The sequence below is a fragment of the Palaemon carinicauda genome, chromosome 3 (assembly GCF_036898095.1).
Source record: "Palaemon carinicauda isolate YSFRI2023 chromosome 3, ASM3689809v2, whole genome shotgun sequence".
Taxonomy (NCBI): domain Eukaryota; kingdom Metazoa; phylum Arthropoda; class Malacostraca; order Decapoda; family Palaemonidae; genus Palaemon; species Palaemon carinicauda.
Genome location: NC_090727.1, coordinates 116748710 through 116774152, shown reverse-complemented (window position 1 = coordinate 116774152; position 25443 = coordinate 116748710). Strand labels below are relative to the sequence as shown.

The following is a 25443-nucleotide window of genomic DNA, read 5'->3' as shown; positions in this document are numbered from 1 at the left end:
CCTGCAACCGTCATGGCCGCCTGCAACCGTCATGGCCGCCGGCAACCGTCATGGCCGCCGGCAGCCGAAATAGCCGCAGGGAGTCAGACAACAGCTGTTAAGTAGGAGTCCGGCCAGCCCTGCAACCCACCAGCAATCAGTGAGATTGCAGGACGATGGCCCAAAGAGTTACGATGGCTAGGCCATCACTAAAGGACAGAGGAAGAAGGGAAAAGGGTCCAGTATGAGGTGTGGAAGGAGCCGGCAAGGTTGCCAGTCCTACCACACCCTTAAGAAACTCTGTTTCAGTATCGGCGCAATCCTAGGCGGCAGGAGAATCTCTATTCTCCAGCCTAGGGTCTGCCAATACAGTTAAGGGGACGGCAGTAGTGCAGCCTCCTCTCAACAAAGGAGAAACAGAGTTCCATAGCTGGTGCCATCCTAGGCGGCAGAAGAATGTCTATTCTTCAGCCTAGGGTCTGCGAGCACAGGACTAGTCTTCTAGGCCACAGGGAGAAGGTTGCGGCATTATACAACCACTTCAAGTGCAGCCTAGGGAGGACTAGTGTCCTATGCCGGCAGCCTAGCCGGCAGGGGAATGACTATTCAACCTGCCGGCACAAGACTATATACTCTGAGGTTCTGACCGAATCCCAAAACCTGTTATCTGCGGCTAAGGGATGGGACAGAACACCCTAGGCTAGTCTTGCCTGAATGAAAACTCGAGGCACGACCCACTAGGACACTAGGAGAATCTATTGTATCATGCATGAAAGTACTAAAAGCAAACGGCTAGGCTACTAAGCCTACCGTAACCGAGGATCGGTTACCTAAATCGCCGAAACTGATAAATACTATCGTCATAATATAACAAATTCCCAGTAGGAAGGCTAAATAGCTAAATTTATTAAAGCATTAAAGCATAAGACCGGGGAAAGTCGCTCTGGCTAACTAAATGACTTATGCATAGTGAGTGACAGCGTCCATGACGCCTCCGGTAGGCAACAGCTCTTGTATACGTTAATATCACTTTTGATTTTGATTCAAAACAACAAGAGCTTACATTTATACAAAGTTAAAGATAATACTCAACTTTCCAGAGGCAGAAGAGGCTGGAGAAAGCATCATAATGACGATTAATATCCAAGATTACGAGAGATCACAAGGGAATCACCAAGCGATAGAGCTACGATATAAGGAATAAACATGGCGCCATTGATGACATCATATACAGACTCAAAACAGGGAGAAGAGGTATATTAATAACGGCCCCCGTTTCGTTTCTTGCCACTTTTTCCCTCTCGAAGCGTTAACGCTATTCGGGGTGAAGATAGCTATGTGGAGTGTCAAGAATACGTCCTCTGATATTATGCGATATCCCTAGCAGTACCAGCTGAACTCGGTTGAGTCCCTTGTCAGGCTGGGAGGAACGTAGAGAGTAGAGGTCCCCTTTTTGTTTTGTTTCATTTGTTGATGTCGGCTACCCCCCAAAATTGGGGGAAGTGCCTTGGTATATGTATGTATGTATCCCTATAAGAGTAAATTAGGGATATTCGCTCCAGGAGTTAGAATTCTGGGTACCTTAAGGTAAAATTCTCTGGGAATATCACTGTAGTTTAAATATACCCTAGGAAGCTACTTTAAAGAAACTTCCATCATGACAACATGGCCTGAGCCCAAAAATATACGTTAAAATCACGTAAATAATGCAAACAACATGGAAAATGCTAGGAGATGCATACAGCAGTCAGAGATCACGCGAAATGAACAAGCTGTGCGGGCTTCGAGAGCTCCCAAGTGCTAAGACACCTAGCATCAACATCTGTAAGCGTGCTCATATCTCAAGTTTGTGCTCGTATTTCAATAAAAAAATTTGCTCGGCGACTTGCTCGTATCTCAAAATATTTGTATGTTGGGGTGCTCGTTATATATATGTTGAAATTTAAAGGCTTGTGAGTGCAATATATATGTCAGCATCTTTCGTTCATTTAAATCAAATCATTAAAAATTAAAATTGCCAATTTCCATATAAAAATCACAAAGACTTCATCGTTATCTCCTCTTACGCCTATTAACACAAAGGGCCTTGGCTAAATTTCGCTAGTCGTCTCTACCTTGAGCTTTTAATTCAATACTTCTCCATTCATCATCTCCTACTTCACCCTTCATAGTTCTCAGCCATGTAGGCCTGGGTCTTCCAACTGTTCTAGTACCTTGTGGAGCCCAGTTAAATGTTTGGTGAAATAATCTCTCTTGGGGAGTGAGAAGAGCATGCCCAAACCATCTCCATCTACCCCTCATCATGATTTCATTCACATATGGCACTCGAATAATCTCTTTTATAGTGTCATTTCTAATCCTATCCTGCCATTCAACTTCCAATATCCTTCTGAGGGATTTGCTCTCAAATCTACAAAATCTGTAGGAGATTGTTTCATTGTCATACCATGACTCATGTTCATATAGTAACACTGATTTCACTAAACTGATAAATAGCCTGATATTTATATGTAATTTCAGACGATTTGATTTCCAAATTTTACTTAACCTAGCTATAGTCTGATTGGCTTTTTCAATCTTTCACTAAACTCTAATTCCAAAGACCCTGTATTGGAGATCATAGTTCCTTAATACTTGAAGGATTCTACCTCATTAATCCTTTCTCCTTACAATGTTTCATCTTCCATTGCATACTCCATTCTCATCATCTCTGTCTTTCTTCTATTTATCTTGAGCCCAACCTCATGTGATATTTCATGCATTCTGGTAAGCAAGTATAGCAAATCCTCAAGTGTTCTGCTAATAAAGACATCATCATCAGCATACTCTCTGCTGACTCACTATAACAAATCCAGTCCAATTCTTCTCCAGCATCTCCGATTGTTAGTCTACACATAAAATCCATGAGGACGATAAACAACATAGGTGACAACACATTCCCTTGGAGTGCTCTGCTATTCACGAGAAATTCATTTGATAGGACTCTACTAACATTAACTTTGCACTTGCTATGCTCATGAACAGACTTTCAAATTCCCATATTTAAGAGGAATTCCATAACAACACAGGAGTCTTCTCAAAATTGGCAGGTGCACACTATCAAAGGCTTTTTCATAATCCACAAATACCATCAAAAGTTGATTTCTATATTTTACACATTGCTGTACATCTCAAAATAAAAAATTGGTCAGTACAACTTCTACCTTTCCTAAATCCTGCTTGTTCATCTCTCAGCGTTTCATCAATCTTTCTCTCTAGTCTCTTTAGAATAAGCATACTATATGTTTACATTTTAAAATTTTGAGCTTTTGCCTTAGGTGCTTTCAGCCTAGGCTGAATAATCTTATGCGTAAATTTAAAGAAAATTTCTTCATCCATATTATCTGAATGCCCATACATCATAATAGGGCCTCATGGCACCGGTGCACCCCTTAATAACGTATCTGTATTTTTTTTTATACAAAAAGTTAAAATACATAAATGGAGTGGGTGGATTTCCAGTCACTTAAAATATAACCTCTTTTAAGCAAAATTCAGTTTGAATTAAAATATTTTCCTTAATAATGATAATAATGATAATTATAATAATAATAACAATTATAATAATAATAATAATAATAATAATAATATTAGGTAATGATGGACTACAATACTGTATGAGTGGTGATGACTGATTAGGAGAGGGTCCAAAACTAGCTGGAAAAGATCAAATTTAGACTATAGAACAAGTAACAAAGTTCTAAATCTATAATTTATGATCATTTAAACTCCAAGGTTTCAAAATGTAGGTAATTCCTCATTTTATACTTTATAAGTCTGACCTGTTCATATACGTAAGTGCCAAAAACCATAAAATATGGTCTACATTTGGATATTCAAGATATCCCAGAGCCAATAGTAATTCAATATATTGCCATTTTGGTACTAAAATAAGTGGTACTTTACACATTCAACTTATGAGATTAATTTGGTAAATGTATTACTTCTAACGGTGCTAGGTAGGGAAATAAACCACAATAATAATGTAGTTGGTAAACAAATTCAAAGCCGAGAACTGATAAGTGGAGGAGCTACCAGATACAACAAAAATATCAATTTAAAAAAGGAGCTACAAGATACAACAAAATTACTGTATCAATTTAAAAAAAGGAAGTTTAGAGAAACCATACCTATTTTGAACTGTGCTATAGGGATTGGTGTTGAATTTGATTTGTGTTTGAATATAGAATCACCTTCCAGGAGACTCTTCATTATCTCAAAGTATACCCACTTGTTTCCTTCTCGGATAGGGTCTTCACATTCCATTATCTTTTTATACCTGATGGAAGAAAGTAGAAACACATATAACTATAAAATCTCAACAAATTATTTACTGACTTTTTAGCACAAGAACACAAGCATCTTATTCATAAAACTTTGCACTCCACAGGTTGCTCACTAATATGTGGTAACTGAATGAAATCAAAATTTGCCAGTTACGGGTAGATACAAACAGGTTAGGACTGAGAGTAAAATAGAAAGTTACTTTGGTTACTGGGCTGCAATCAGCAACCATCATAGCTCTAATATGTTTTATAAATCTTTGTGGATTAAATTTAGATTAAAAGTGTTCAGCCTGTGTCGAGGTTGCCAATGGAAACCTGGGCCCAGGAAGAACTTTTTTAATCTAAATTTATTCTAATACATTGAGATTTTTAAAACATGGTTGAGCTCACATTTATTGTAGTCAAGGTTATTGAAAAAGTGTATGAATCTATCATTATGCAGTAACAAAAACTTAAAATTGGCTATCATTTATAATGAAAGTAGCAAATCAAATATTTCTTCTGTAAGATATGCTTGAACTACAAAACCACAGGCTGCTTCAACAACATTGCCTATATTTTATTGCCACCTATTGGTTTACTTAATGCTTAAGGGGACTGTCCAGTCAGTGATGATGAAATTAAGAACATATTGTGATTTTCTTAAAATGATATCATAGCTCTGTAAGGCTTTCATGAATCTCTGTTTAAAGGCTGCTCATGAACGGCAGAGGCGAGGGACAGTGACATTGCCCTAGCAAGCAGGACAATGCCCTAGAGACTGACCATATATACATATGATCAGTGCCCAAGACCCCTCTCCATCCAAGCAAGGACAAGGGAGGGCTAGGCAATGTCTGCTAATAACTCAGCAGGTAGACCTATAGGCTCCACAAAACCCCAAAACCTTAGCTCACAAGGATGGTAAGGTTGCAGAGACTAAAGGATCTAACAAGTTAGAGCAGGACTCAAACACCAGTCCGGCAAACAACCTTGTACAAAGAATCTTATTAAAAGCTGTCTTAGTTTTATAGTAAGGTGATAATTTCTAACCATAACTCAAAAATCAGAACCATGGATAGAGTAGGTTAGTACTATACTCTATATTATTAAACATAAGCATATCACAAGTTCTTTAGAAATATATCCTAAATATTGTGATTGACAACTCTCTCAGAAAGTAATGCTTGTCATCTCTCATGGTATCAAAATTAATTCTCAATACTCCCCAGAAAATTAATGAGGAGCATGCATTTTTCTGTTATTCTATGTGAAAGTTTCATACATATCCTCTTCATAAATACGTTTTGCAAATTTTTACCATACCACAAAGAAGGTAGCATGTAAAACATCTACCTGAAACACACACACAAAAAAAGAAAGAGGAAAAAAGTAGAAAAATTTCGAAGGTAATTTGTATTTCCATAAGTATACAAACCTGACTCCTTTAACATTAGTATGATTTCAGCAAAGCTAAAACCTCCGTTTGAACTTCTAAAGAGGTAAACATAGTTGCTAGCGGGTGGAGGGTAAGCTTGCTCCACTGGCGGGTGACGCCAGTGGAGCAAGCCTCACTCCAACTTACTTGTGCAGTGATTGGGACAAGCAGTGCAACTTGAAGGACTTAGGTTTGTATAGTTAGTAAAATATAAATCACTTTAAAAAAAAATATTTGTCCTACACATATACGACAAATTTAAAGGTAATTCATAATTTTCCTAATTATAAAAATCTTTGTCTTTTAAATAAGGGAGATAATGGTGAAGGTGGAGAACACAGCAGTTGAAACTTTTATAAAGAGGTGTAAACAAGTGCCTGGTAATTACCTGGTCAAGAGTGGGGAAGCCCTGCCCCTCTGCTTGCTCACTGAGTAATCAAATTGATTACAGCTGAGACATTTTAAGGGGTTGGTGATGATGGGAAAGTATGAGTAATAGACTCAATTATCTCCCAATTTGTCATTTGTTCTGGTACAAATACAAATCTTTATCCTTTACATAGGAGACTTATCATTAGAGGGAAGGAAGGCCCCTCTCAACTGGCTGGAAACTTATCCCAGGTTGCCATGAACTTGGACCCTTTAAGTAATGCAGAGCTAAGGTTTCTTTTCACCTCATACCACAGAGTCCATAGACCGCACAAAAAAGGATGCGGAGCAGATAATCTGTCATAACAACAAGGCATATGCACACAAATGGATTTTCCTGTTTCCACCCATAAGCCACATACTGTATATAAAAATGGTATTGCCTGGTTAAAAAACACTCTCCTGCATAAGGAGTGTTTGAAATGCCACTTCTATACCATGTAATAGAAAAGCTACCCGTAAAGTAGGGCTTCCATACAAAATAAATTATTCCACCTGACAGGGTTTCTGATGCTGTGCACCAATAGAGGAAAAGGGCCACTCGATCTTCCTCTCATCCCAGTCTAACACATAACCTCAATCCTCAATCAGAAGCTAAAAAGTCCTGTGAAAGGAGCCGATGCAATTATACCACCTGCTGTATAGCTACTACAGGTCCAGCAAAAATGTGTCTATGGCCCTGTGAGTCAATTCCTCCAGGCACTTCTCAGTAAATGTCATCTAACATTTCCATGTGTCTACCTGGAGCACCATTATTACTATTATCATTACTAGCCAAGCTACAACCCTAGTTGAAAAAGCAAGATGCTATAAGCCCAAGGGCTCCAACAAGGAAAAATAGCCCATTGAGGAAAGGAAACAAATAAACGATATAAAAAGTAAATAAAAATTAAAATAAAATATTTTTAAAAACATTAACATTAAAACAAATAATTCTTATATAGACTATACAAAAAACTTAGATCAGTCTATTCAACATAAAAACATTTGCTGCAAGTTTGAACTTTTGATGTTCTACTGATTCAACTACCAGATTAGGAAGATCATTCCACAATTTGGCCACAGCTGGAATAAAACTTCTGGAATACTGTGTAGTATTGAGCCTCATGATGGAGAAGGCCTGACTATTAGAATTAACTGCATGCCTAGTATAACAAACAGGATGGAATTGTCCAGGAAGATCTGAATGGAATGTAAATGATGGTCAGAATCAGAATTATGAAAAATCTTATGCAACATGCATAATGAACTAATTAAATGATGGTGCCAGAGATTAATATCTAGATCAGGAATAGGAAATTCAATAGACCGTAAGTTCCTGTCCAACAAATTAAGAAGAGAATCAGCAGCTGAAGACCAGACAGGAGAACAATACTCGAAACAAGGTAGAATGAATGAATTAAAACACTTCTTCAGAATAGATTGATCACCAAAACTCCTAAAAGACTTTCTCAAAAAGCCATTTTTTGTGCAATTGAAGAAGACACAGACCTAAAGTGTTTCTCAAAAGTAAATCTGCTGTCAAGAATCACACCTAAAATTTTAAATTAGTCATACAAAGTTAAAGAAACATTATCAATGCTGAGAACCGGATGTTGAGGAGCCACTGTCCTTGACCTACTTACAATCATACTTTGAGTTTTGTTAGGAATCTACTTCATACCCCATAATTTGCACCATGCACTAAATTTAGCTAAATATCTATTAACGGATTTGGAGCGAAGCGAAAAATCTATTTTTGGGTGAGATAGCCATGTTGTTCTGATGGAAGATTCCTTCAGTAGCTTCCTAAGGGTATATATTACTACAGTAGATATTCCCAGAGAATTAAACTAAAGGTTTCACAGAATTCTAACTTCTGGCGCGAGTACCCATAAGGTGTCCCTTTAGGATATCGTATAATAACAGGGGACGTATGCTTGACACGCCACATAGCTATCTGCACCCCACATAGCGTTTATGCTTCGAGGGGGAATAGTGGCAAGTTATGGGAGGAGCCGTTACAAAGTTCTCCTCCTCCGTTACTGTTTTGGTACTCGGCGACGTCAACATCTGGTCGCCATGTTGGCCGCCATCTTGGAAGACGCCGCGGGAGTGCGCCATTGTCATTCCTTTCGGCGTTTATGCCAGCCTCCATGATACAATAAGATTGGGAGGAGCCTGTCAAGGCAAATAGAGAACAAGGGCGGGTCCATCAGGACGACATGGCTATCTCACCCAAATAATAGATTTTTCGCTTCGCTCAAAATCCGTTTTTTGGGCTCAAACCATGTCGTCCTGATGGAAGTGTACCAGAGAATTAATGTATCGTGGATTTTTCCCCTTTTTTTTAGTGCCTTTCGACTTCTAAACAATATTCCTTTGGTCTGATGACCACAGAGACCTATGGCATATCCGTCACATGCCACCTCAGATAAGCATATACCATGTTACTGCTTCCTGCCCCCCTGGCAGGGAAGTCCTAAATGGACAGAGGGAACATCTTGAAGTTGCTTGAGAGAGGAACTCACCTAGTCTCGGAGATACCTGCCGGTCCCAGGGCCAGATAGAGAAGGTAAGTATACTCGTGTTGGAACAAGTTACCTTTATGTAGATGAGCATGCATCAAGAGAACAAATTTATAAATTATTCATAAAATATCAAAACAAAGGGTAATAAAAGTCTGTAACAGTATTTTATTTCATGAGAAAAGAGGGCGAAATGAGACGCACAGGGTAACCTAATACTCTTTTATTCATTAAAACAGGATTAGCATCAAATAGGTAAAAAAACTTTACAATAAGCAATGCAATTAAAAACATAGACTAAAGACATCAAAAGAAGTGGGTGTGGAATCTGAAAAGGATAACTTGCCATTACACACATAAGTTCCAGAGGAACTATAAAGTCTTTCTAGAAAGTCTTATATATATATATAGTGGAACCTCTACATACGATTGTCCCAACATACGAATTTTCCAACATACAAAGTAAAATTCGACCAAATTTCTGTCTCAACATACGAAGTGTTGCTCCAACATACGACGTAAACAATACGCTTACCCGTGGAATTTTCTCGAAAGCGTGCAGCGTAGTTTGTTGTTGACGCCGCTAGACAGCAGCACATCGGAGGGACGCCAATCGAGCGTCACCTTGATCAGTCCTCTCATCGCGTGCGCATCGTGTGGTTGTCCTCTATTCGCTCAGTTTTAACAGTTTTTTATCTTGCCTTTTCACGAGTTGTTTTCTGTGTTCCGTAATCATGGGTCTTAAAAAGCTTAGTTTCGGTTCAGGATGTAGTAGCAGTGGTGAGAAAAAGAGGAAGTCTATGCTTTCATCAGAATTAAAGCAGGAAATCATAGAAAAGCATGAGCAAGGTGTACGTGTTAGCGATCTCGCTAAACAATATGGACGGAATATGTCGACGATCTCGACAATCATAAAACAGAAGTCAACCATTAAATCAGTGAAACCTTCGAAGGGGATCACGATTATTTCTAAACGTCGTAGCCCTACCCTTGAAGAGATGGAACGACTTTTGTTAATATGGATCAAAGACAAGGAGATTGTTGGCGATACGATCACGGAAACGATCATTTGTGAGAACTCCAGCGCTATCTACAGTGACTTGAAGGCGGCGCGCTCTCGGGGTGACGCGGGGGAGAGTTCAGCCGATCCTACGACGGAGGAATTCAAGGCGTCTCGAGGTTGGTTCGAGAAATTTAGGAAACGAACCGAGATTCATTCAGTTGTTCGTCATGGAGAAGCTTCGAGTTCGGACACTAAGGCTGCTAAAGACTTTGTTGAAAAGTTTGTTGAAAAGTTCGAAAGCATTGTGGCGGAGGAAGGTTACATAGAGCAGCAGGTTTTCAACTGTGATGAAACCGGTCTGTTTTGGAAAAAGATGCCTAGTCGAACGTACATTACCGCTGAAGAGAAGAAAATGCCTGGACATAAGCCAACGAAGGATCGGTTGACTCTTGCGCTTTGTGCCAACGCCAGCGGGGACTGCAAAATTAAGCCTCTGTTAGTTTACCATTCCGAAAATCCTAGGGCATTTAAAGCACATAGAATTAATAAAGACCTGCTACATGTTCTATGGCCTTCTAATTCTAAGGCTTGGGTTACTAGGCATATCTTTGTGGAATGGGTAAACGTAGTTTTCGGCCCTGCTGTCAAGAAGTATCTTCAGGAAAGGAATTTGCCTTTGAAGTGCTTGCTTTGTTTGGACAATGCACCCGCTCACCCCCCCGGACTCGAAGATGATATCATCGACGAATACAAATTCATTAAGGTGTTGTATCTTCCACCGAATACCACCCCTATCCTCCAGCCCATGGACCAGCAAGTCATCTCTAATTTTAAGAAGCTGTTCACCAAGCACTTATTTAAGCAGTGCTTTAATGTCACGCAAAGCACCAACTTAACTTTGCGTGAATTTTGGAGGAGCCACTTCAATATCGTGCACTGCTTGAAGATCATTGATCAGGCTTGGGAGGGAGTAACTCGTCCGACCCTGAATTCAGCTTGGAAGAAGCTTTGGCCTGATGCTGTTGCTCCCAAAGATTTTGAAGGTTTTGGCCCCGAGAATGAACCTGTGCTAGCCGCCGAGGAAGACGTCGAAGAGATTGTATCCCTTGGCAAGTCCATGGGTCTGGAGGTGGATGAAGATGACATCACCGAACTCGTCGATGAGCATCACGAAGAGCTCACCCCCGAGGAACTCAAGGAGCTGCAAGCCATGCAGCATGATGAGTTCCAAGCGCAGTTGAGTGAGTCGGAGGAGATCGAGGAGGTAGGCGAAATCTTAGGTACGGCGGAAATAAAACAGATGTTGGCATATCATCAACAAGTTGTTGATTTCATCGACAAGCATCACCCACAGAAACTTCAGGTTTGCCGTGTTGTTGCGCAGTTCGATGATGTTTGCTTAACGCATTTTAGAAAAATCCTCAAAAGCCATACAAAGCATAGAAAAGGAAGACCGAATCAAGTGAAAGTGATGAAAATTAAAAATAAGAAAAGGAAAAATGTAAAAAAAAATTTAAAATTATTAAAATGAAAAAAAAAATAAGCTAAGTTAAGTTAAAGTTCACATAGTAGTGTAAGTTAGTGTAAGTTAGTGTACACGTTATCGTACAAAGTCACCGTCCCTACCTCCTCGCGTATCTTCCGTCTCCTCCCGCGTAGAAGTCCCTACACCTGCGCTGGCCTGTCGCTAAGGTAAAGTGTTACATTACAACCCGTTTTTTATTTATTATTTCATTATTATGTATTCTTTTTTTGGTTTGTAATATGTATTTATTATACAGGCATTGTATTAATGTCACGTGTAATAATGTGTAGCCATTTATTAAGGATTTATTATAGGTTTTTAGGCTGAGGAACAAATTTAATCAATTACCATGTATTCTTATGGGAATATTTGCTCCAACATACGATAGTTTTAACATACGAAGTACTGTAGTTTCTGGAACGAATTAAGATCGTATGTAGAGGTATCACTGTACACTTCATGTTAAAACATGTGGCACACGTGTTACAGTCTATGTTACTTCACCTTGTAGAAGAACAGTCTTTAGCGTCACTAGGTGGCACTTAAATTCACTACGTTTCGCACTAAGGTCAACAAAGGCACCCGTGGAGTTAGAGTCCCAAATAACTCACTGTTCTACGCAGTACTAAGCAGCAGGTTTTAGCACACTACCTGCTGCCACCACATGGCGTCCCAACTGTTGCACCTGCTTTGCGTAGTGTTTGAAAAACACTTTTGATGATTTCCAGCCCGTCAAAGAACGAAGACTCTAAAAGTCCATCGTCTGGAAGAAATTCAGGGAAGAGGCGACTTTCCTGGGATCATGACCTGCAGGTGTACTGTCAGGATCCGCTCTGCGAATAAAGTAGGTGATCTTCGCTCTTAGTTGTTTGAGTGACAAATCAGACCCTGATGTTTATCCTTTAAAGAGCTGTCCTCCGCCAAAGTCTGAAGTTCTTCGAAGATAGACCTTTAGACTCTCCACTGGGCATAGAGAGACATCTTCCTTCAGGGGGCAGATTCTCCAGGGGCCCCACCTTTTGGTGGGAAGCTCGTTCTTGGCGAGAAACGTTGGGTCAGGAAAGACGGTAAGTTCGCCTGTCTCAGCAAACTGTATCTGGCCCTCTTCTCTTGATAAAGCCACAATCTCACTGACTCGGGCTCCCGAGGTGAGAGCAAAAAGGAAAATCACCTTTTGAGTCAAATCTTTCAGAGGGCAAGACTCGTTGTCCAGACTTGAGGCAAACTGGAGCACTTTGTTGAGAGACCAAGAGATAAGTTTCGGAGGAGGTGCAGGACGGAGTCTAGCACATGCCTTTGGCAACTTGTTAAAGATGTCGTCGGACAGGTCGATCGGGAAGGCATAGAGTAGTGGTCTTGTCAGGGCCGATTTGCAGGTAGCAATCGTGTTGGCTGTCAAGCCCTGTCCATGAAGGTGAATAAAGAAGGACAAACAAAAATCTATAGAGATTTCCGTAGGATTTTTAGCCTTGACGAAGGACACCCATTTCTTCCAGGAAGACTCGTATTGCCTTCTGGTAGATTTAGTTTTGTATTCCTCTAGGAAGTCCAAACTTTTCTTTGAGATCCCAAACCTCTTCTTAACGGCTAGGGAGAGAAAATCATGAGCTGTAGGTCTCTGGTTTTCCTTGATGAAACGAAGACAGTCGACTTCTGAGCTTGTTGAGATAGAACTGGGTCTGGCAGGGGAATTATCTTGGGTTATAACTCCAGGATTAGAGGGAACCAGTTGCTCCAGGGCCACTTAGTGCCACTAGGGCTGCTGTGCCTTGGAAGGTTCTCAGCTTGGTGAGGACTTTCAGCAGAAGGTTGGGTGGAGGGAACAGGTAAATCTTAGACCATCTGTTCCAATCGAGGGACATGGCGTCCACTGCTTCCGCTCTGGGTTCTCGTAAGGGGTCACGTAACAAGGAAGTTGTTTGTTGTCGCTCGTCGCGAAGAGGTCGATCTGCAGTTCCGGGACTTGGCGAGAGATGAAGGAGAATGAGTCTTCGTCTAGGGACCATTCTGATTCTATCGGGGTTGTCTTTGATAGAACATCCACCGTCACGTTGCGAAATCCTTGAAGGTGAACTGCTGAGAGGTGCCATCTCTTCTTGTCCGCAAGGCGGAAGATGGGCAGTAACACTTGGTTGAGTTGGGGCGATCTTGAGCCCCGACGGTTGAGACATCTGACCACAACGGCGCTGTCCAGAGTTAGACGGATGTGGGACGAGGGTCGTGCAGACAGCCTTTTCAGAGAAAGAAGGACCGCCATGGTCTCCAAGAAGTTGATGTGGAACGTCTTGAATAGGGGAGACCATGTTCCTTGAACTTGTCGTTGAGGGGAGTGACCCCCCCCCCATCCTTCTAGCGATGCATCCGTGTGGATAACGACCGACGGAGGTGGTGGTTGAAGGGGAACTGATCTCTTCAAGTTCTTTGCCTCCGATCATGGCTTTAAGAGTGAACGAAGCCTGGTTAGCAGAGGTCTCTTGAGATCTCTTCGAGCAATGGATGCGTATCTTCTCCAGACTTCCGATGCATTCTTTAGCTGTGCTCGTAGCACTGGGTCTGTCACTGAAGCGAACTGGAGGGACCCGAGCACCTGCTCCTGTTGACGTCTTGAAATCCGTTTGGATTTTAGGAGTCTCTTGACAGTTCCCGCTATTTCCTTCCTTTTCTTCGGAGGGATGAAAAGACTGTGTGACTGAAGGTTCCAATGGATTCCTAGCCATTGAAACTTCTGAGCTGGAGAAAGTCGAGACTTCTTGGTGTTGATTTTGAAACCCAGATGTTCCAGGAACTGGGTCACTTTTCTTGAAGCTTGCAAGCATTCTTCTGAGGATGCAGCCCATACCAGCCAATCGTCCAGGTAAGCCATCACATGGACGCTTTGAAGGCGTAGCTGTTGGACGATCGTTTCTGCGAGCTTTGTGAAGATCCTTGGAGCTATGTTGAGCCCAAAGGGCATGGCTCTGAAGGCGTATTTCCTTCTTTGAAGCCTGAATCCTAGGTAGGAGGAGGCCTGGCGATTCATTGGAATGTGCCAGTAGGCATCCGCCAAGTCTATCGAGACTGTGAATGCCTTTTGGGGCAGTAGGGCTCTGATGTGCTGAAGAGTTAGCATCTTGAATTTGTTGTTCACGATGAACTTGTTGAGAGGGGACAAGTCCAGAATGACTCTGAGTTTGTCGGAGTCCTTCTTGGGAACACAGAACAGTCTTCCCTGGAACCTGGTGGACTTTACCCTTTTGATCACCTTCTTGTTCAAGAGTTCTTGGACATATTCTTCCAGGACGGGGGTGGAGTGTTGGAAGAATTAATGGAAGGTTGGAGGTGGTGTTACCCAGCTCCACCCTAGTCCATTCTTGATGATGCTGTGAGCCCAAGGATCGAAGGTCCAACGATCCTGGAAGAGGCGGAGTCTTCCTCCCACCGGAAGCATTTCATTGCTTCTGGTTTCTCGAGGGTTTGCCACCTCGGCCGCCTGCTCCCCTCCCTCCTCTCCCTCTGGAAGGGCGTCGAGAGGAGTCTCTGCCTGAGCCTCTACCTCTGGGACGAAAGGTAGTTGACTGTCTTTCGTAAGCAGGTATGAAGACTGAGCCACCACTGGCTAAGGGACCAACTGAAAGGTCTGTTGGGGCTGAGCCACCAACTGGGGAGTAGCTGGTGCCGGAAACTGGCGCTTAGCCTGTCGCTGCTGAGGCCTAGGCTTGTTAGACTTCTTCTTAGCTTGGGGGCCCTCATCCTGAGAAGATTTCCTCTTTCTAGACATGCCCCACTTGTTGAGAAGGTTCCGGTTCTCGGTAGCCACTCTGTCTACGATCTCTTTCACGAGATCATCGGGGAAGAGGTTTTCCCCCAAATGTTGGAGGAGATCAGTTTCCGGGGTTCGTGTTTGACGGTAGCGTCCGTAAACACGATTTCCCTACAGACTCTCCGAGCCCTGATGAAGCTCTACAAGTCTTTCGTCAGGGTGGCGAGATGGGTCTTAGCTAAGACCATATACATATCTGGGGTCCGAGTGTCCCCGGCCATTGTCTCCAATTGTACATGGAGGGAAAGGGAGGCGGCCAGTCTCTCTTTCGTATCCAGCTCCCGACGCAGAAAGTATTCGGAGAGCTTAGGGAGGTTCTCATTAAACTGACGTCCAGCTACGTCAGCCTCCAACTTTCCTACCGAGAAAGTTAACTGGATGTCTTTCCAGTTATTGTCGTCAGGAGGTAGGGCGAGGGAGAGGGGCCTACATTCCTCAAATGTAGGTCAAGGTTTCCTTTCCTCGACCGCCTTCAACACTGCCAGAAAGGACTTTTCGGCAAAGGGGAAGACCATGGTGGCAGGAGCAAGAAAAGATGGGTGTTTCTTGCTAAGGGCCGGCACCTTGGAGTTGGTGTAGCCCTTCCTCCTAAGGTTTCCGGCCAAAAGAGATTGAGCCTTGGCATGGTCAAAGACTATGACCTCCTTAGGTTTGGTTTCCTCCTTGGAAGCTGGCTCGGACTTGAGACGGATGTAACAGTCCGGGTACGACTCAAAGCTAGGCCAAAACTCCACCTCTTCAAGGGGGATGGCGCCAAGCTTGTCATTGACGAAGATTCGTCCACTTGTGATTGGCATGTGCTCGGCATGCCTCCAGGGGTTGGTCAATGAACAAGGGGGAAGATCCTTGACGTTGATCTTCTTGACCGACTGCTTCGACAGACGGAAAATCTCCCTCTTGAGGTCCTCTTGTCCTCTTCGGAACCTCTCATCCAGGAGGGCCACTAGGGCCTGGAGACTGTCCTGGTTCTCCAGTAACGACAGAGTAGGAGTAGGCGTAGACGAAGTAGAGGGGACAGGTTCCGTTACAGCAACGGAAGTGACAGAGGGGGCGTGGGCAACTTCGCCCTCAGAGTCCGGAGCCTCCACATGCTCCTCCTCTTCTTGACCCTCGGCCATCAGGGTCCTTTCGGTGGTGTCTGATACCTCCGACATCTGTTCCACCTCATCAAGATGGAAGTCTTGCAGTGCGTTCGAAACGTCAGGTTCGACCGTCAGCTGGACGCAGGGGATCTCGGCCTTGGGGATGACAGCATCCGCAGATGCCTTTGGGAAGAGCAAAGCTCTCATCTTCTCACTCGTGAGATAGGGCCCCGTGGCGTTCTTTTGGAAGCCACGCACCCATTTGCGCAGTTTCTCTTGGGCAACGTCCCTGGCCTCCGCAGAGGGAGGGTCCTCGAACGCCTCGTGGAGCTGGTCCTTGCAGACGGTGCAGACCTGCGGGTCCCAATACCGGAGAGTCCCCTTGGTGATGGAACAGCTGGCGTGGGTTCGGCACTCCAGGTGGCCGTAGAAGTCCGGACGCCGAACGCTACAGAAGCCGCTCTCACACCGGACATACTCCTCCTGTAAAAGAAAGGGGGAATGAGTCTGCGGAAGTCATATACAATGACTTAAAGTAAAGACTTAAAGTAATCTTAGATTAGCATTAAAGTTATTTAACTCAATATAAGATTCCTTTTCTTGTGTAAGCTTAGGATAGTAAGCTGGAAAAGAAGCAGAAAAGACACATACATGTGCATCCCGCCCAGCCAATTGCCGCGACCCCACACCAAGACTAATTCTAGGGGCTCTTAAAGAGCCTAAGAGATGGAAGAGATATCCACAATGGATTAAGCACAGCTTAGGCTTCCTCTGGAGAATTAGTCATGGTGATAGGGGGGAAACTGAGTTCATTCAGTTTAGGATAAAAAAGGGGGGGGAAAAGTAATCCCTCCCTATTCAGGTGGGTCCCGGCAAGGGACTGCGCATGGATGCACAGAGTATGCTGGAAATATTTTTACTGCATAACTATACATCATAGTTTTTTTTCTAAGGTAAGTACTGTACCATAGATATACTGGATATCATATATAGCTATAAAAGTCGCCGCCGGCACCAGGCCGGCAGGGGAGAGGTGACAGTCCACTGAAGTAATATGATTAGGTGGCGCTGGCAGCTTGGCGGCATGCCGGAAACGCGCCGGGCGCCGGCGAATCTCCATCGACGGTGGGAACCCCCTCCCTGTCATCAGTCTATGTGGCAGAGAGAATAGGAGCTTCTGGATGATGGCAGATTGCTGGCACGTCGGCGGCCTCTGGCAGTCGGCAAGCGACCGGCGAAGGTATTCCAGCACTGGCATCAATCAATGAGACAGAGTGGATACTAGGGTACCCTGACAGCTGTTGCCGGCAGGGTAGCGGCAGTGGACCGGCACTGATAGGTAGAGAGAAAGGGTAGGGGAAGAGGGAGGGAAGGGTAGTTCGTTACCCCGACCTCATCTTTCTCTGGAAGGAGTGTTCAAATGAAAGAGAGGGGGGCAATCTTCCATCCAGCCGCAACAGAGCCAGCGGTCGGCAGGAATTGCGGGTGGCGGCCCTAGGGAGGACCGAAGAACACTCTAAGATAGGGAGGTCCAACGCTGGCAGACCGATTCACTTAGGCTATCCCATAGTTCGATTATATGCGGAAAGCATAGCAGCTTGGACTAACCCACGAAGGGACCAAGCCGAACCCACAACCCGCCGGCACACGGTGGAGTTGTAGGACGGCGGACAGGGGTGTGATGATTAGGCCAACACAAAAGGACAGAGGGGGAGGGGCAAGAGTCCTGAGGGGGAGCGTGTGGGAAGGCGTAGCCTTCACCAACGCCCCGGGGGGGGGGGGGGGGTTCTGTTCCAGAACCAGCCCTGGGATAGGTGTAGGAGACTTCATTCTCCAGCCTAGGGTAGGTTAGTTCAGAGAAGGTACAGCACTAGTGTACTGTCCTAAACTATAAAGAAACAGAATCCCCTGGCCTGCCTAACCTAGGCTAGGGAAGCGAGTCCCAAACCAGGGAAGGCAGGTGTAGGACACGTTGCTAGGCCACAGGGAGGAAAGGGTCGAAACCCTACCAAGTGTGGACTAGGGGGAAAGGCAGAGCCTTTCGACCTTCGCCAACCAGCAAGGCCCAAAAAGGAGAGTTCATTCACCTAAAGGGGTAGCTGGGGACGAACGACTGGTACTCTGAGGTTCTGTCCCAAACTCAAAGCTCATGTGCTATGGGCTGCAAATTTCATGAAATCCACAAAGTTAGGGTTTGTGCTATTCTTGAGGAAGCTGACACAGTCTGTGTTTGGACTACCTATGTCAACTCGGGGTGTGGAATCCGAATGGGACAAAATTTCAGCTCTAATAAGAGCGGAAACCAGTTACTCTTGGGCCAGTTGGGAGTTACTAACGCTATTGTTCCTTTGAAGGAACGTAGTTTGTGTAACACTTTCATCAGAAGATTCACTGGAGGGAACAGATAAATCTTCTGCCAGAGGTTCCAGTCTAGGGTCAATGCGTCCATGGCAAAGGCCTGAGGGTCCAGGTTGGGGGCTATGTAGCAAGGGAGTTTGTGATTGAAGCTTGTCGCAAACAGGTCTACCTGGAGATCCGGAACCAGTCTGGATATCCACCGGAATGAGTTCATGTCTAGAGACCATTCCGATTCTAGTGGTTTGGTCCTGGATAGGGCGTCCGCTATAACATTTTTTACTCCTGCCAGATGTGTAGCTGACAGGAACCAGTTTCTTTTTGCTGCCAAGGTGAAAATCAATACCAGGATCTGATTCAGTTTGGGTGATTTGGATCCTCCCCTGTTTATGCAGTGGACCACCACTGAATTGTCCGAGACTATCCTCACATGGCTTGTCTTGTGATGGGATAACCGTTTCAGAGTTAGAAACACTGCCATTGCTTCCAACACATTTATGTGAAATTGTTTCATGATGAGGGACCAAGACCCCTAAAACATCTGATGTTGGGAGTAACCCCCCCCCCCCCCCAACCACTGAGTGACGCGTCTGTATGAATCGTCACTTGAGGGGGAAGGAATTGCAGAGGAACTGATTTGGCTAGATTCTTTGGGTCCGACCATGGAAGTCTCTTTATTAGTATCGAGGGGATCGTTGAGACTTTGTCTCTTAGATGTATTTTTGCTCTCTTCCTCCAAACTCGGTTGATGTCTTTGAGTTTGGCTTTAAGGAGGACGTCTGTTACTGAGGCAAATTGGAGTAGGCCGAGGATTCTCTCTAAAGATCGCCTTGTTATCTTTTCGTTTCTGATAAACAATTTTGTCATTGATGCTATCTCTTTGACCTTCTTGGGAGGAAGAGATAGTTTGTGATCTATTAGGTCCCAACGAATACCCAGCCATTCGAACTGACTTGCTGGTTGTAGTCGGGATTTCTTTAGATTTACCTGAAAACCCAGGATTTGTAGGAACCGGATCACTTTTGATGTCGCTTCGCGACATTCTTGGACTGTGTTCGCCCAAATGAACCAATCGTCCAAGTAGGCTACCAACATTATTCCTTGGTTCCGGAGTTGCTGTAAAATTGTCTCCCCCAGTTTCTTAAATATTCTGGGAGCAATGTTGAGGCCGAAGGGCATCACCTTGAACGCGTAGAACTTCCTGCCTAGCCGGAAGCCTAGGTAGGGGGAGAAGTTTCTCGCTACCGGAACATGATAGTAGGCGTCGGTAAGATCTATGGAGGTAGTGACGGCCCCACGGGGAAGTAAGGTCCGTACCTGAGAGACAGTCAGCATACGGAACCTGTCGCAAAGAATGTAGGAATTCAGTTTGGACAGGTCCAGAATTACTCTCAAGGTGGAAGAATTCTTCTTTGGAACAGTGAACAGGCATCCTTGGAATTTTAGTTTTCTTACTCTCTTTATTGCATTCTTCTTCAGGAGATCTTTGGTGTAATCTTTCAGAACTGGAGAGGGAGTCTGAAAGAAGTTCACTGGCGGAGGTGGAGACCCCTTTGTCCACTTCCAGCCTAGACCTTTGGAGACTCTACTGTGGGCCCAAGGACTGAAGGTCCATTGGTCTCGAAACCGGTATAACCTCCCTCCTACCCGGTCTGTCTCACTGGTTGTGGGTTAGTTTGAACCCTCTACCTCCTCTTGCGCCTCTGGATCTGGCTCCGCCACGTTGACGGAACTGGCCTCTAGCTCTGTTACCACCGGGCTGTCTAGGGTATCCTCGAAAGGTCCCGGAAGCCTCGTAAGCCTGATTGAAGGCTGGGGAGGACATCCACGTTGCAGTGGAGGACGATTGTCCACCCTATGGTGCAGGAACAATCATAAATTGTTGAGGCGGAGGTGCCTTCCATGTTGAGGGAGTTGAGGTCTGCACAAGAGGGATAGGGGGCTGCCGATGTTGACCACGGACAGCTTTGCAAGAGGCATAGAACTTCTGTTTTTTCTTTGGGTGTTGTTGTCTCATAGCGGGATCAAACTTACGTTTGGACGAGAGACCCCAACGAACCCGGAGGTTTTGATTAGCTCTAGCGGCTTCTTGAAGTACCTTATCCACTTCTTCCTGAGAGAAAAGGTTCTTACCCCAACAGGAAGATTTAATCAGTCTGTTAGGCTCGTGCCTAATAGACGCCTCTACCAGGACATATTTCCTGCAGTTTTTCCTGGCTGTAGAAAACTCATGGAGGTCTATCTGGAAAGTCTGTAACAGACCTTTCGCCAGAACTTTAAAGTTTTGTTCCTCCTTGTAGAGGGAGGCTACCAACTCCGCCAATGTTAATGGAGTTGATGGATCTAGCTAGTCTAGATCTCGTTTCGTACTCCGTTTTCAATAAGTTATCCGGCAATTTCGGTAACTTTTCTGAAAAGAGGGAGGAAGCACAATCCGGGTGCAGTTTGCCGACCGTGAAGGTTGACGGAGCATCCTTCCAGAAGTCTCTAGAGGCCGGCATGAGAAGGAAGGTAGAATACGTCTCTTTGAGGGTTGGCATGGGAAGGTCCTCCTGAACTGCTTGGAGCGGTAGCTCCGCCACCTTATCTGCAAAAGAAGGGATATCTTGGGGGGTCGTGAAGATGGTATACGATCCCTTATGAGGAGTCAACTTAGAGTTGGAACAACCCCAGTCCGATAAGGTACGAGCCCAGACAGCTTGGGCTTGTTCCTTCGGAAAGATGACTGTTTCTTTGGGTACTTTATCCATTCTGACCAGGGCATTCTCCGTCAGGTGCACAAACCCGTTAAAGGGGAACCGGAGATCTTCTGGATAAAATTCCAGGTCAGATAATGGACAGGTACCCAATCCTTCGATGGTAAGAGTACCATCTAGGTAGGGAGCATGCAGAGCAAACCGCCAAGGGTTGTTCTTGTCGAACGGCGGAAGCTTCGAAGCATCTGGGACTGCAGCCGGAGCCAATTGAGGTCCAGAGTGGAGCAGGCCCGCAATCATGTCCTTGATGGGCTTTAGTTGCTCCGCTACTAAAGCCGAGACTGACTGTGAGTCAGTGGAAGATTTCTGTTCCAGCCTTTCGTCCACTACTCCCTGAACCTGGACAACAGCGTGTCTGTAAACAAGTCAGACTGTATGTCAAGAACTGACGTTTTTGACTTAGCGGACTTACTCCTCTGTCCTTTAGAAGGAGGAGGAACCTTGGCAGCTATTATCGGGCCAGCAGAAGTCGACGGCCCAGGAACCGGAGACAACGCTGGAGAGGGTGACGGGACTGATTTAGATGATTTGGGTTTGGATACCTTTTTTAAGGGCTTAACCTTAGGTCGGACCGACAAGGACCCTTCCCAAGGTGAAGCCGAGGGCTTATCAAAGCCTAGGAAAGAAGAGGAAGAGGAAGGAGTAGGAGAAAGGAAAGAACCTGCCATATCCTCCACACCACTAACCTGCTCATCCATCGGCTCCAGATGAATGTCCAGAGAAGCTACGTCCCCCGACAACTGCTGTTCTTCCGAAGCTGGGACCATTGCGGCACGAATGGTGTCGATGATAGAGGCAGCAAATTCCTTGTCCACGGCTGCCGACGGAGATCCAGGGAATAGACGGGAAGCCAGCCGTCTAACACATAAGGGCAGCCTTGGGGGGCATTACGGCCGAAACCTGACACCCACTGCCGGAGACTCGATTTGGCCGTCTTCAAACTATCCTCGTCAGCCTGAAAGAAGGGTAGAAATGAGTTCAAACGAACCAAAGGGAGGGGGAAGTCTGAATCAATAGACACTAGAATATGATCGACTGTTTCCAAATTATCCATCAACAGAAAGATGAAATGAAAAAAAAAAAATTGAATGTGAACGATTGTGAAATCTTACCTCAACATTCAGGAGAATTGAGGACAACTCGAAACAGAGCGAGCATGCTTCGGGGAACCACACCATGTAAGGCGTTTGGCCTTCCTCTAGGGCGAAGGAGATCGCACAGTGGGCATGCGAACGGCAGACATCATGGCCCACCGGATCCGTGAAAGCTGCAGGGCAGCCTTTGTAGGCGCAGCGGGCTTTCTGTAAAATAAAGGTTATTATAAGTACACCGTCTCCTTTGTAGACTTAACTAACCTAAGATAAAGGTATGTAAGTAAATACTTGGCATGCATATGATACTAGTCGTAACTAGAAGCCAACATTAGGAGTGGATGTACTATAGCCTAGAGTACTAAAAGTATGTAATTAGGGTTCAATTCTATTCCATTGCGCCCCGGAGGTCCGGAGGGCGATGGAATAGAGTCTAGCAGACTAAATAAAAAATGAACAAATTCTAGTGCAATAAACAAATAAATTAACATAGATCTACTCCGTTGTGCGCCGGAAGTCCGGTGAACGTGGGAGAGAATGAGACAGCCACAAAAAGACAATGATGGGTATAATAAAAAGGAATAGTAATGTATCTCCGGTAAGACCGAATGGGCAGAGATACCGGAGCCAACAGGGGTACTAAACAAAAACCGGGAAACCGGACAAGGGGACAAGCTCCCAGTCGTCGAGGAATCATCGGAGTAATACAGTAGGTTAACGGACATAAATTTCAATATAATTAAAGAATATTGTCGTGTATCTTGGTAGAACTGAATGACAGAGATAATACCGGAGTCAGAGCCCATACTAAAACAGAACCGGGAAACCTGACGAGGGGAGAAGCTCCCAGTCGTCGAGGAAACACCAGAGGCAAAAACAGTAGGTTAAAAAGACAAAAAAATAGTGTTCCCTGCTCATATCAATGCTAACGGAGGACCATCGGCGGAGCTCCGGTGGTAGAGCCCAAAAGAAATTAGGTAATTAGAACAATGTCCAGTCCCTTATATCCCCAAGCCGAAGCGGGGGAAGAAAGGGAGGGACTAGGGGGGGGGAACGGAAATGGTGCCTCGAAGAGCAGGCCTTGGGGGAAATTCTAACCTAAGATAGGGGCTGACTCTAACACGACATGGCCGCAAACGCTAAAATAACTAAAGCACTAGAATAACTAGGAAGAAGTAGAGTAACCTACGACACACAGTAATAATAATAATAAATAAGAAAAGAAATAAGGCGAGACGAGAGGGGGAGAAACCAGCCTCTTCCGGTAGGTGGGAACTAATTCCAAGTAGTTAAATGAGTAGGATAACTGAGTTAAACCCGAAAAGCGGGGGAAACTCCAGCCTCTCTCTCTCGCCACGGTTACTTCTACTCAACCTAGTAAAAAACACGAACCCTAAGAGAGGTAAAAAAACATGAACACATGTAAAAACAGACCTGTCCGTAGTAGTGCAAAGGTCTTAAAAACTAGGAGTCAGCGAAGAAGAGAAGACAAGACGGCCGTGAAGGAAAGGAAATCCTTTCAGTGTAATGAAAGTGAAAGTAAAAAGAACACTGTCATGATATGTTATTGCATTCTTCAAATAACAACTAATGGCCGAACTATTCTTCGCTAACGCCAACAATAAAAATCGGACTCGGGAGCGACTCATGTTAAAATAAAGCGAAATAAATCGTAACAAGTAGGTTCAAGGCTATACCCAGTAACTGATAAATGAATAAATAAACTGGAAATGAACCTGAACATGAGAAAATATAATTATACCCGAATGCGATGTAAACATTGAGCCTGCACTAACAAAAACACGCAAAAACGCGAGTTAAGGCGTGAATATCAAAACACTGATATTGAAAATACAATCTAGGGTACTTAACATTGGTGCAGGGGTAAGGAGAGCTTCAGCCATCGTAAAAAACAATCCAAAAACAGCGCGAAAACACAAGCAAAGGGGTAGCACGCTACACAAGTCCAAAAAGAAGGATGTTAGATGGCGCTGGTGTCGGGCGTCGGTGGGGTGGCTCGGGTTGGTATAGTTAGGACCGCTGTGTCGGCACACCCCTCTTGTGTATATTGACGAAGGAATATTCTAAATGGAAGACGACCTGTAAATAGTGGTTTTCATACGCCCTTTCTTTATACACGACGCCCTTAGGGGTGCTCGCGCGAGGGTAGTAACCTCTGCATTCCATGCTTTAACTTTCTCTGGTATATTTGGAAGTTATTTATATCAGAAAAGTGACAAGAAGGACCTTTTCACCGGGCGACACAGGTCGACCCAGAAATTTGATTTTAAAGTGGCGCATATGTTTCCATTTCAGATGAAACTGACAGTTTACTTGTGAACCTAAGTTCTGGAGAGAAGAGGCGAGGCCTTTCAGACCCACTGGTTTTGCTATGACACACCCCTGGCTCCTCCCCCAGACAGCCGTGAGCGGGCACAAACCACGCCCATCGGGGCGGAGCAACCAGAGACATGTGAGTTGACAGGAACCAACCCGCCATATTTGAAGTTGCAAGTTGCTATGAAGTATATCTGTACTTACCATTCCATTTTCCTGTTGTGAGATTTATTTGAGATTGCAAATTACTACAAGTAGTAACTCAAAGTTCCAATTTGTGAATTTTAACATTTTCCATTCTTCTTTATATTCTAAGATAATATAATGTGACAGTAGTTCACCTCCCCTTTCCAAGATATTCCTATCTTGTTACCTAAAAGTTGCCTTTCCTCTAAGTGCAAGGATAAGAGTCTAAGTATATCTTAAAGAAATTTATGAATAATTGAAAAATGTTATGGTTGGCCTTCAGAAACAATGTAAGCTGTTGACTTTGTATGTAATTATTTTACAAATCCTTTATTTCCTCCAGAATGGTCTCCTCGGTTATGGGGGAAGGGTCGGAGGGTGAACCAGACCCTGGGTCTGAAAGGCCTCGCCTCTTCTCTCCAGAACTTAGGTTCACAAGTAAACTGTCAGTTCTAGAGAGAGAGAGGCTTCAGCCTTTCAGACCCACTGGTTTTGCTAAAAAACCAGTGGGGCATGAAGATGAAGTCCTGCAACGACTGCATCGAAAGCTCCCTGTAGACCGAGGAGAGCATAAAATGACCCAAATACAGAGTTGCTTTTCCAATTAATTCTAGTCATTATCTCTTGCTGCATAACTCCATTATACATCATC

The 25443-nt window shown here is 44.4% G+C and overlaps 1 protein-coding gene across 10 annotated transcripts in view; it reads right to left on the bottom strand.

Annotated features, from left to right (window-relative positions):
• Positions 1-25443, bottom strand: part of LOC137638420 (uncharacterized) — a 547169-nt gene that overhangs the window by 207151 nt on the left and 314575 nt on the right. For all 10 annotated transcript variants that reach the window (XM_068370479.1, XM_068370478.1, XM_068370475.1 and 7 more), the window contains one exon: positions 4149-4297. In XM_068370479.1, the coding sequence (XP_068226580.1) occupies positions 4149-4297 (149 nt within the window). The remainder of the gene's footprint in view (positions 1-4148; positions 4298-25443) is intronic.